The sequence below is a fragment of the Doryrhamphus excisus genome, linkage group LG6 (assembly GCF_037039965.1).
Source record: "Doryrhamphus excisus strain RoL-2023G ecotype Guam linkage group LG6, RoL_Dexc_Guam_v1.1, whole genome shotgun sequence".
Lineage (NCBI taxonomy): Eukaryota > Metazoa > Chordata > Actinopteri > Syngnathiformes > Syngnathidae > Doryrhamphus > Doryrhamphus excisus.
Window position 1 is genome coordinate 8814036 of NC_136362.1, and position 12619 is coordinate 8826654.

The following is a 12619-nucleotide window of genomic DNA, read 5'->3' on the forward strand; positions in this document are numbered from 1 at the left end:
TACAACAAACAATAAAATTTAAAAAGAGTATCACTCCGTCAGTGTCCCTGGTGGTCTAGTGGTTAGGATTCGGCGCTCTCACCGCCGCGGCCCGGGTTCGATTCCCGGTCAGGGAACTCCTTTTTTCCATGTGTTCGTGTCCATTAAGTGTATGGGTAGTATAAGCTGTCTGTACTGTGCGGACGTTTTTTACGGCATGTCACATATCATGCACGTACATACTTCATCTATGATGTAATCGTTGAAGAAGGAGTACTTCCTTCCCTGTCGTCATCGTCTGACTTCATGGTGACTCATACTTGTTCAGCTGTACGATTAAACTAACTTTACATGTTGTCTAATCAACCAACACTAGCCAAATACTATATATTACAATATTCTATAGTATTTTATGAGCAACCATAAAGCCCCTAACAGTGCGGACAGGTTAACTCTTGATGACGTCATCCCATATGTTCTCCCTTCTGGCTGGTATTTACCTGCATCAGTCTGGCCGCAGCAACACCGGAACTTATGTTAATAATGCTTTCAGAATAAGACTAATCTTCGCACATGCGAAGCCACATTTGTCAACAACGTTAAACAACAACACCAAATTTATACAATTTAGAATTATTTAAGTAAAGAATTTGTGTCATGATTAGTGAGCGGGAATCACACCACGGAACTCAGTAATTCCAACACTTTGACAAAACTATTATTTTGAAAACTTGTAACGGAAGCTTTGTGAGTGGCAGAGAGGCGAGCTGGACAGTGTTGATGGATTCCACGGGCAGTTACTTTCGAGCGGAATGCGGCTCTCGTAGTTTACAGTAATGTAAGTACCCTGTTGTTATTATCTAACACTTTATGATAAGTATTTCTTATATTCATTACAGCTCGTTTAGATGACTTAATGTTTATTTTACGACGGCGAGAAGAATCGGTGTTTTAACAGCTTGTTAGCTAGTTTTGCCAGCTAAGCTAACTACGTCTCCGGACTAGCTTGTAGTTGTTTCCTTCTTGCTATTAAAAATGTTTGTTTGACTAACATTGCTAAGTTTGCTGTAATTTATATATAAGTAATTTATATAACAGGTTATAATCTAACAATATATCGTTATTCTCTTTTTATTTGACCCTTTCTCAAAGTCAACACAGTTATGATGTGTTTTTTTAATAACTATCATTCGAAACGATGGTAAAAGTATAGTCAAAGTATGAAAGAGTCCTGGTCCACAGTCCTGGTCTAGGCAAAGCAGGCAAGGAGATGATGTCAGTAGGACTGGTATGCAGAGACGCTGACATCAGCCTAAAAAAGTGTTGGCCAAATAAGGAGGGAAGAAGGTGCTCGCCAACATGGAGGATTGTTATGCCGAGCTATTGACATTTTCAGCTGACTATGTGTCGTCCATTTGCAGTGTCAAACACACCGGAAGGGCAGCAGCAGGTCATGGCCGGCTTCAGGCAGGAGGATGTTGAGATCTACTACGAGATGGGAGAGGAGCTGGGCAGGTATGTTCCTCTGGATCTTGCTTCTCCTGTCATGGGCCACTATAAGCTAATGTTGTGGGGGATTGTGTTCAATGTAATAAAATAAATAAAAATCATTCATTTTTTTACCGCTTATCCTCACGCGGGTGCTGGAGCCTAGTGTAGCTGTCTTCGTGCGAGAGGTGGGGTCGCTAGCCAATCACAGGGCACATATAGACAAACAACCATTCACACTCACATTCATACCTATGGACAATTTGGAGTCGCTAATTAACCTAGCATGTTTTTTGGAATGTGGGAGGAAACCGGAGTACCCGGAGAAAACCCACGCATGCACGGGGAGAACATGCAAACTCCACACAGAGATGGTGGAGGGTGGAATTGAACTCGGGTCTCCTAGTTGTGAGGTCTAGGTGCCAAATGTGTAAATGTGCAAATATACCAGTGTACAGTTACAGTTATGATGTCACTACCAACAGCACTAAATTCATCACATAGCAACTTAACACCCAAAAGGTGCACCTGATACAAACATGTATCAGGTACACCCTGGACTGGTGGCCAGCCAATCACAGGGCACATATAGGCAAACAACCATTCACACTCACATTCATACCTATGGACAGTTTGGAGTCGCTAATTAACCTAGCATGTTTTTTGGAATGTGGGAGGAAACCGGAGTACCCGGAGAAAACCCACGCATGCACGGGGAGAACATGCAAACTCCACAGAGATTGCAGAGGGTGGAATTGAACCCTGGTCCGTGTGCTAACCAATAAAAATGAAAGTAATCTAAATAGTGTTTGCAGTTATGTCCTACATTTGTTTGTGTTTTGAAAGCCAATGGTAAATTTGCAAAAAAAAAAAGACATTTATAGTTGACGGTGCCAGCCGTAACCAGCTCGTTCTGGCTGCTCAGTCTCATTTCTGGAAGTGAAGCAATGGGAGTATTCTCAGGTCAGGTACACATTTTCTAAAATGCGTCCGTTTTTGCGTTATAGCGTACTTCCATCTTGTAAAGGTGTTCCTTCATAACAGTCATCAGTGAAATGATCACTGCGAAAAGCAAACCTGCAGGTGGGCTTCCATCTGTGTCACCTTCTCTGCACTTGCTTCATTCATTGTTGTCTTAAAGAAACCAAACTTCATTTTGTGAACATCCAGCAGCAACACAACATTTTGATGACTATTTGGATGAAAAATCTACTAAAGCTAGTCCAGCTTTTACCTGGAGAAGCCGTTGTTTCCTCTTATTGGTGTCACACCCATGTGTCATGTGATGTCCGGAAATGACTGAGCAGTGAGAGCTAGCTTATCATGGCCGCCGACATCAACTATAAATGTCGTTTTTTGCTAATTTTAAGATGCTTTTCTAAATTGGAACAATGCAGAAGATAAGGAAAGATCACAAGGAACTAACACAGGAAATAAAGAAAGCATCCCAGCTATAGCCATATTGTACTGAGCAGCCAGGACATTCATATATTCTAGGGTTATAATCACGCTTATCCCTTTTGGTACGCTTCATTCGGGTCTGTCGGCGTTTTCTCCTCAGCGGGCAGTTTGCCATCGTGCGGAAGTGCAAGGAGAAAAGCTCGGGCGTGGAGTACGCCGCCAAGTTGATCAAGAAGCGCCGCCTCTCGTCCAGCCGGCGAGGCGTGAGCCGCGAGGAGATCGAACGGGAGGTCAACATCCTGCGGGAGATCCAGCACAGCAACATCATCACGCTGCACGACATCTTCGAAAACAAGACGGACGTCATCCTCATCCTGGAGCTGGTGTCCGGCGGCGAGCTCTTCGACTTCCTGGCCGAGAAGGAGTCTCTGACCGAGGAGGAGGCCACGCAGTTCCTCAAGCAGATCCTGGACGGCGTGCACTACCTCCACTCCAAACGCATCGCTCACTTCGATCTCAAGGTTCAATTTCACGCGTCTTTATTTATGGATCAACGCTAAATGTTTTTATGTCTACCCATGACAATAGCGAAAAATGCTAGCATGCTAACATTAGTATTCTAGCATGGTGTTAGCATGGTAATATTAACACAATAACTGAGCATTCTGATGTGTAAATAGCTAAAAATGCTAGCATGCTAACATCAACATTGCTAGCATTAGCATGCTAACATCTTGCACATTCATGCTAAATGTTTTTATGTATCTACCCATGACAATAGCTAAAAATGCTAGCATGATAACATCAACATTGCTAGCATTAGCATGCTAACATCTCGCACATTCATGCTAAATGTTTTTATGTATCTACCCATGACAATAGCTAAAAATGCTAGCATGCTAACATCAACATTGCTAGCATTAGCATGCTAACATCTCGCACATGCTAAATGTTTTTATGTATCTACCCATGACAATAGCTAAAAATGCTAGCATGCTAACATTAGCATACTAGCATAAAGTGTCATAAATCATATCAGCATGGTAATATTAACACAATAACTGAGCATTCTGATGTGTTTGCGTTCCAGCCGGAGAACATCATGCTCCTGGATAAGAACGTTCCCAATCCCAGGATCAAGCTGATTGATTTCGGGATTGCGCATCAGATCAAAGCAGGGAACGAGTTCAAGAACATTTTCGGAACGCCGGAGTTCGTAGGTGAGACCCCGTGCTGTCATCTTGGCGTCCATCATCCACAATGTTCCTGACGTTCCGCCTGCTTTGCAGCTCCAGAAATCGTCAACTACGAGCCGCTGGGCCTGGAGGCCGACATGTGGTAAGACGCTAACCTTCAACCTTCTCCAGCACAACTTCCATCTTCTGACCTTTGCTGTCTTCTCTGCAGGAGCATCGGCGTCATCACGTACATCCTGTAAGTCCTCTTGCACATACCCCCCCCCTTTCCCCTTTTCCCAAACACACATCGGTCTAACGCCACCCGATGCTGTCTTTGCTCCAGGTTGAGCGGCGCCTCGCCCTTTCTGGGCGAAACCAAGCAGGAGACCCTCACCAACATCTCGGCCGTCAACTACGACTTTGACGAGGAGTACTTCAGCAACACCAGCGAGCTGGCCAAGGACTTCATACGACGCCTGCTGGTCAAAGACCCCAAGTAGGGCTTTCGATACGGAAGATGTTCCGACTGCTTCGATATTCCGACTGACTCACTGATGGATTTTCTCTTGCAGGAAGAGAATGACCATAGAAGACAGCCTGCAACATTCATGGATAAAGGTGCTTCTTTCTCTGTTACGCTTTGTATATGCTGCTAGCTTATCTGGCTCCGTGCTAACACGCTAACACAACCTTCTTATAGTAGCGATGGGGGGGTCCTGAAAACCCTCATATGTGCCATTTATTACCTACCATGCTAGGTGTTATCATGCAAACGTCGGCATGCTAACACATCAGAATGCTCAGTTATTGTGTTAATATTACCATGCTAACACTTTTTATGACACTTTATGCTAGTATGCTGATGTTAGCATGCTAGCATTTTTAGCTATTGTCATGGGTAGACACATAAAAAACATTTAGCCTTAATGTGCTAGATGTTAGCATGCTAATGCTAGCAATGTTGACGTTAGCATGCTTGCATTTTTAGCTATTTACACATCAGAATGCTCAGTTATTGTGTTAATATTAACATGCTAACACTTCATGATTTATGACACTTTATGCTAGTATGCTGTTAGCATGCTAGTATTTTTAGCTATTGTCATGGGTAGACACATAAAAACATTTAGCCTTAATGTGCTAGATGTTGGCATGCTAATGCTAGCATTGTTGATGTTAGCATGCTAGCATTTTTTAGCTATTTACACATCAGAATGCTCAGTTATTGTGTTAACATTACCATGCTAACACAATGATTTATGACACTTTATGCTAGTATGCTGATGTTAGCATGCTAGCATTTTTAGCTATTGTCATGGGTAGACACATAAAAACATTTAGCCGTAATGTGCTAGATGTTAGCATGCTAATGCTAGCATTGTTGATGTTAGCATGCTAGCATTCTTAGCTATTTACATATCAGAATGCTCAGTTATTGTGTTAACATTACCATGCTAACACAATGATTTATGACACTTTATGCTAGTATGCTGATGTTAGCATGCTAGTATTTTTAGCTATTGTCATGGGTAGACACATAAAAAACATTTAGCCTTAATGTGCTAGATGTTAGCATGCTAATGCTAGCAATGTTGACGTTAGCATGCTTGCATTTTTAGCTATTTACACATCAGAATGCTCAGTTATTGTGTTAATATTAACATGCTAACACTTCATGATTTATGACACTTTATGCTAGTATGCTGATGTTAGCATGCTAGCATTTTTAGCTATTGTCATGGGTAGACACATAAAAACATTTAGCCGTAATGTGCTAGATGTTAGCATGCTAATGCTAGCATTGTTGATGTTAGCATGCTAGCATTCTTAGCTATTTACATATCAGAATGCTCAGTTATTGTGTTAACATTACCATGCTAACACAATGATTTATGACACTTTATGCTAGTATGCTGATGTTAGCATGCTAGCATTTTTAGCTATTGTCATGGGTAGACACATAAAAACATTTAGCCTTAATGTGCTAGATGTTAGCATGCTAATGCTAGCAATGTTGATGTTAGTATGCTTGCATTTTTAGCTATTTTCATGGATAGACTATTGTATAAGCACTATTATACAAGGTGTTAGCATGCTAACGTTAGCATGTGTGGTGCTTGACAGAGGACAATGATAGTATATCATATATATATATATATATTATTTGTGTATATTTGAATTGTAATAGTTAAGTTTCCATGCATATTTAATAACTGATAATAATAACCTTAGTTTTTGTCTGAGAAGTAGCCAAAAAGATGTTTGGGAGTGTTTCCATGACAACCTTTAATCTCCGTCCTTGTCTTTCCTTGTCCAGGTCATCAAGAGACGCAACGTGCGCCAGGAGGAGCGAGACCACAAGACCGAGCGCCGGCGCCTGAAGACCACCCGTCTGAAGGAGTACACCATCAAGTCGCACTCCAGCATGCCGCCCAACAACACCTACGTCAACTTCGAGCGCTTCTCCCAGGTCCTGGAGGAGATCGCCTCGGCCGAGGAGGGCCTGAAGGACCTGGAGCGCAACCAGCGCTCGTGTCGCGAAGACGTGGCCGCCCTGCTCTCCATCTACGAGGAGAAGGAGGCCTGGTACAAGGAGGAGAGCCAGAGCATCTCCGGCGACCTGAGCGGCATCCGCCAGGAGCTGCAGCGCACGCAGGCCCAGCGCAAGAAGAGCCAGGAGGACGCCCGGCTGGCCACGCAGTCCGCCAACATCCTCAAGCGCAAGTTCGGACGCCTGGAGAGCCGCTACGAGTCGCTGGCCGAGCAGGTGGCCTCGGAAGTGCGCTGGGTGGAGGAGCTGGTCCGCTCCATATCCGCCGAAAAGGACCGCCTCGGCTCCGGCAGCACGCCGTGACCTCAGCGACTCTTTCATTCCTCACATGCCTTGGAGTAAGGAGGACATCGTCCTCAACGTCCTCCCGTTACAGAGGGCTCCTTTGCTGTGCTGTACATTAATTTATTCTTTTTTTACGCCGCATTTCACGTACTGTCAATTTTACTCTTCACTTAACGCTGAATTTTTACACCACATTTTCTAACTGTCAGGATATTCTCATGTATTTTTTCATAGCGTTTGAGGAAGCCTTTCGTGTCAGACAGGCAAGCTGCGTGTTGATACTGTTACAGATCAATCAATCATCACCATCACGTTTTGCACAGTCGCCTTCTCATGGAAACTTGAAATACTCTCACTTTTTTTTTTTAAAATGTTTTAACATTTGTCATCTTTGCACACCTCAAACATTCCATTGAACTTTGACCTATACTGAACATGTATTCATTGGCACTTGAATGATTTGATTATAGCAACGTTCCAAAATGTATTTTAAATCAATCTCTTAGCTGTAAAGAGCTGTAAAAATGAACGGGTGCAGCTTATTCCAAATAAACAAAGTTTTATCTGTAACTTGTGTTTGTGGTTGTGTTATAATGCCTAATAAAGCAGGTTTTAATGGAATACATTGCGATTGGAAGACATTGTTTAAAAATTGCAGACTCATCAGCGCCATCTGGTGGCAGTTCATCGGGATGTCCTATCACTACCACAGCATTTAAAATAATACACTACTGTATGTAAGGCATTCTTTTCAAATTGCAGACTCGTCAGCGCCCTCTGGTGGCAGTTCATTGGCATGTCCTTCCGATATCACCACCACAGCATTTAAATAATACACTGTACTGTACTGTACTGTGTAAGGCATTCTTTTAAAATTGCAGACTCGTCAGCGCCCTCTGGTGGCAGTTCATCGGAATGTCCTTCCGATATCACTACCACAGCATTTAAATCATACACTGTATTGTACTGTATGTAAGGCATTCGTTTAAAATTCCAGTGTCATCAGCGCCCCCCGGTGGTGGTTTATCAGAATGTCCTCCGATATAACTACCACGTGCATTTAAATGATATTATTGCATATGTCAGTCTTCTTTTAAAATTGCAGTTTCATCAGCGCCCTCCGGTGGTGGATTATCAGAATTTCCTTTACTATATCACCACCACATGCACACATTTTTAGTGCCGTCTATTACCTGGCTTCCCAGTCTAAAACAGCCCCATTCAGAAGGGGTTTCGGGGTGCCGTTTAATACTTGGTTTCTGTTCCCTCCGAATCCCTATATTTATAATGTATTTCACCAATAATAAACAGGAATACTTAAATCAAAAAGTATGTGGAGATAATTGCGGAAATGAATACAATTGGCCTGTCCTGATCAGCACAGGGCAGTGAGACGTTTACGTACCGTAGGAACGCAGTTGAAACTACTCTTTTTAAATACCCCTTTCCCTCCCCCGTCTGGCACGACATGTTTTTGTTTTTTACGGCTTTTTTTTTTTTAGCTTAATGCAGCTATTACTTCTGAGCCATAGCACTCGAATACACCACATATCCTCAGGGTACCTGTTATGTCCGAGCTCAGAGATGGGTACTTGAATTACCGCATGAAAGCGCCACTTGGTACGGTCAGAAAAAGTATTTTAAAAAGTAAACAGAGTGCTTGTTATAAGCAGAATTATTGTAATTACACGAATAAAAAAATATAAATAAGAATGTAAATGTGTTTTAAATATCATTAAAAGTATGTATACGTTTCGTGATAAGGTAAGATTTGCTACTCCAAGTTATGCGCCACCCCCAAACATTCCAGCAATGGACTGGTCCATGGCCGGGCCTATGCAGTAGGGAGTTGTTTGGCGGAGCCCTCAAGTTTTTCTTTACTTTGCATTTTATTTTAATTTACACACACAAGAGCAGTTTCTTCGTTGTTTTCTTCGTTTATCACTCGCACCTTCCGCTCTGACATTTCGGCGTCGCTGTGTTCGCGACAACAACAACTAAAACCAGGCTCGCCGAGGTAGGACAGCGGGGACGGAAGGGGAAGCACATCGGCTGACCGCGGCGGGCTGAGCTGATGATGCCGACGTTGCGGGACAGCACCATGTCCCACCCCGGAGAGAATTCACACCAAGTTCGGGTGAAAGCGTACTACAAAGGGTAAGCAAATACCCTTATTTTTGTCACTTTGACTATTAATAAACAAGCACCTGCTAGCGAGCTTTGGAACCAGGCGGCTAACATTAGCTTACCAAGCTAACGGCTAATGCCTGTGTTTGTGTGTGTGTATGCGCGTGCGTGGGAAACTTGACAAGGCAGTCAGACAGGTGAAACTATCCAGACCCAGTGGAAGTAAACAGGACATTTATCTTCTCTTTTTCTCTTTTTTTGGCCATCTTAATAACTCATCTAGTCGGTAGCAGTTTTAAGGTTTTAATTAATTCACCGAGTTTTCTTTAACGTGAAAGCGGTCAAGTTGAAGTACTGTGGTTTGCTAGCGGTTCTTGCTAGCTGTCAATCAACAGGCCCGGTTTCACCAAGCAGTTGCTAAATGATGCTAGGAACAATAACAATGTTGGTAAATAAGTTATTTACCATGACAATGACTATTAACATAAATGTAATTTGAAGGTAGTGATCAGCAGTTTTGGGCATGATAAAGTGTATTACTACAATAAGTACTATGAAATAGAAAGTACTTGTTATAAGGCTGTGTTTATTGTTGGCCTACTTCCTTGTTTTGTTTGTTTTTTCCAATGTTAAGTGGGAAATATGGTGTTAGAACAAAGGCATGCTGGACTAGCTTCAGTAGATTTTTCCATCCAAATAGTCGTCAAAATGTTGTGTTGCTGCTGGATGTTCACAAAATGAAGTTTGGTTTCAATGGCCCTAGAACAACGGCATGAACGGAACGAGCCCTTTTTATCGTCGTCGTCGTACCATACTGTCTTGGTGGGTGTAGACGGGGCCGCTAGCGTACACACAGAGTGCAAGATAGTAAAAAAATGATATAAGCAGATTGTATATTGTACTTCTTCAAAGTAAAGTCTCGTTTTCGTTGACCCAAACTCATCTCGTGTCGACGTTTACATGTAAAACCGCCATGTCTCGATGAGCCTCGGAAAGCTCAGGTGTTGTTTCTTCTTCTGTGGTTTGGTGTGTCACAGGGTTCCGTATGCGTGCCTCGTGTACTACGTTCTTTTCAACCACCGGATGCACCTATTGACGCAAAAATGTACCCTATGCTGTCTTTTTTTGAGGGGGGCAGGGGAACGGGGGGGGCATGCTTTTATGTCGGAGTCACCAATATTTGTTCACACTGATCCCTCCTGCAACGTCTTCTTCCTGTGTTTACGGGTGAGGGTGAATAGATATAAGGGCATACAGGTTGTGGAGGTTCTGACTGAAGGAGGTCATCTCCTCCATGACCACAAGTTCCTATCTTCTCCTACCGGAACAGGACTTGAAAAACGTGTTGCGCCGGTCGGTCCCCGTCCTTTTGGCCACATCCACCTGCTGCTTCGCGTGGGGGGGGGGGCGAGCCACTCCTTTCGGCAGGAGGTGACGTCTCACTAAGGCAAGCATCTCCGGCACGCGTGAGGCCGCTGCTCAGGAATTCCAGCTATGTCAGCCGAGAGGAAATGAAGCTAAATGGAGCTTTTGATGAAGACGGGACCGGTGGGGCCTTTCCCTGTGGGAATCTGAAGTCGGGTGCTACCCCACGAGGAGGTGACCTTGGATGAGAAGAAGTCTCATCACGTCCTCCTCAGGAACAACTTTACCAGAAATGACTTGAGAGTACTCCGTGTACACAGGGATTAAAGTATTCCGGAATTGTGCCGGATCTCCAGTGTTCCAATATGACCAACGGAAAAAAAAATAAAAATCTGTCGGACCCAGACAAACGCAAACTCATTGTAGCCATGCAGCTTTTGGCAAGCCCCTCCCCCCTAAAACCACTACTGTCCAATCCTACGATTATGCTGCGTTCAAGACAACTCCGGGAAAAGTGTATGTTTTTGTGTGCTGTACTCCAAGAAGCTATTGTATGCTATATGGGTGGAGTCGAACCCGAATACGGTATTCGGAACGGCATGAATAATTACTTTTTTTTTAAACAAATAATCAATTAAGATGTTTGTATTTGGGAACAATTAAAAAATATTAGAAAGCTGCGTTTCTTCGTGAGACCCGCAGTGGGCGTTTTCCTGTTGGCTCTGTTAGCATTAGCTCGCTAACGCTAAGGTTGTTGACAGTGTAACGTTCACATTGGCTTTAAAGGGTTAAGTAAATAAGGCTTGGGAGCTTGTGTAGTACTGTATACACTTCTGGGTAGTATGTGGTACGTTTTAGTTAGTGGGGGTGTGGGGGGGTCACAATGATATTCTAGTGGTTTTTGGTTGGTTCAGACCGATCGTGTTTGTGATTTGCTATATATATATATATATAGTATATATATATATATATATATATATATACAATTTTTTTGGGGGGGGGGTGTTCAGGCTCAGGATAATTTTTTTGTGTACAGCTTGCGGTGTAAAAGCTTTCACTGTCAGGACAGAAGAGTTGGGTGTAGAATGTTGACTAGTCTGAGGATTCCTGTGTCAGACATGTTGCCGGGCAGGAAAACTGGGATTAGAGCAGATCTATGTATGAACATCCCCCTACAGTCGTTTTTATGACAATAAAGTTACAATATGAAGAAAAAAAGCGTCATCTATCTCTCTCTATCTCTCTCTCTCTCTATCACTCTCTCTATCACTATCTCTCTCTCTCTTTATCTCTCTCTTTATCTCTCTCTTTACCTCTCTCTTTACCTCTCTCTTTACCTCTCTCTTTATCTCTCTCTTTACCTCTCTCTTTACCTCTCTCTTTACCTCTCTCTCTCTCTATCTCTTTCTTTATCGCTGTCTATCTCTCTCTCTATCACTATCTCTCTCTCGATCTCTCTCTTTACCTCTCTATCGCTATCTCTCTCTCTATCGCTATCTCTCTCTCTCTCTATTGCTATCTCTCTCTCTCTATCGCTATCTCTATCTCTCTCTATGTCTCTATCTCTATCTCTCTCTCTATCGCTATCTCTCTCTCTCTCTATTGCTATCTCTCTCTTTATCTCTCTATCTCTCTCTCTATCTCTCTCTCTCTATCGCTATCTTTATCTCTCTCTATGTCTCTATCTCTATGTCTCTATCTCTCTCGCTCTCTCTCTCGCTCTCTCTCTCGCTCTCTCTCTCGCTCTCTCTCGCTCTCTCTCTCGCTCTCTCTCTCTCTATCGCTATTTCTCTCTCTCTCTATCGCTATTTCTCTATCTCTCTATCACTATCTCTATCTCTCTCTCTCTCTATCGCTATCTCTCTCTTTATCTCTCTCTTTACCTCTCTCTCTCTATCTCTTTCTCTATCGCTGTCTATCTCTCTCTCTATCTCTCTCTCTCGATCTCTCTCTTTACCTCTCTCTATCGCTATCTCTCTCTCTCTCTATCGCTATCTCTCTCTCTCTCTATCGCTATCTCTCTCTATCGCTATCTCTCTTTCTCTCTATCGCTATCTCTCTTTCTCTCTATCGCTATCTCTATCTCTATCTCTCTCTATGTCTCTATCTCTATCTCTCTCTCTATCGCTATCTCTCTCTCTCTATTGCTATCTCTCTCTTTATCTCTCTATCTCTATCGCTATCTCTCTCTCTCTCTATCGCTATCTCTCTTTCTCTCTATCGCTATCTCTATCTCTATCTCTCT

At 43.0% G+C, this 12619-nt stretch overlaps 2 protein-coding genes and 1 non-coding gene across 3 annotated transcripts in view; all 3 read left to right on the plus strand.

Moving 5' to 3' along the window:
* Positions 1 to 44: 44 nt before the first annotated feature.
* trnae-cuc (transfer RNA glutamic acid (anticodon CUC)) lies at positions 45 to 116 on the plus strand. Its single transcript has one exon. It is a non-coding gene; the product is annotated as a tRNA-Glu (tRNA).
* Positions 117 to 664: 548 nt separating this feature from the next.
* Positions 665 to 7176, plus strand: dapk3 (death-associated protein kinase 3). The gene is made up of 9 exons (XM_078791359.1): positions 665 to 817; positions 1401 to 1494; positions 3029 to 3389; positions 3959 to 4088; positions 4158 to 4206; positions 4276 to 4302; positions 4390 to 4542; positions 4619 to 4664; positions 6364 to 7176. Exons 2-9 carry the CDS (start codon positions 1433 to 1435, stop codon positions 6898 to 6900), a joined length of 1365 nt encoding a protein of 454 aa, XP_078647485.1. The 5' UTR covers positions 665 to 817; positions 1401 to 1432; the 3' UTR covers positions 6901 to 7176.
* Positions 7177 to 8688: 1512 nt separating this feature from the next.
* prkci (protein kinase C, iota) overlaps positions 8689 to 12619 on the plus strand; it is a 32933-nt gene continuing 29002 nt past the window's right edge. Inside the window, exon 1 of the mRNA XM_058069144.2 lies at positions 8689 to 9039. Within this exon, the coding sequence (XP_057925127.1) occupies positions 8957 to 9039 (83 nt within the window). The 5' untranslated portion in view covers positions 8689 to 8956. The remainder of the gene's footprint in view (positions 9040 to 12619) is intronic.

Coding starts and splice junctions, on each gene's coding strand:
- dapk3 (XM_078791359.1), top strand. CDS start 1,433: ATGGCCGGCTTCAGGCAGGAGGATGTTGAGATCTACTACGAGATGGGA. Junction 4,207..4,275: donor GGCCTGGAGGCCGACATGTG/GTAAGACGCTAA, acceptor TCTTCTCTGCAG/GAGCATCGGCGTCATCACGT. Junction 4,665..6,363: donor TGCAACATTCATGGATAAAG/GTGCTTCTTTCT, acceptor TTCCTTGTCCAG/GTCATCAAGAGACGCAACGT.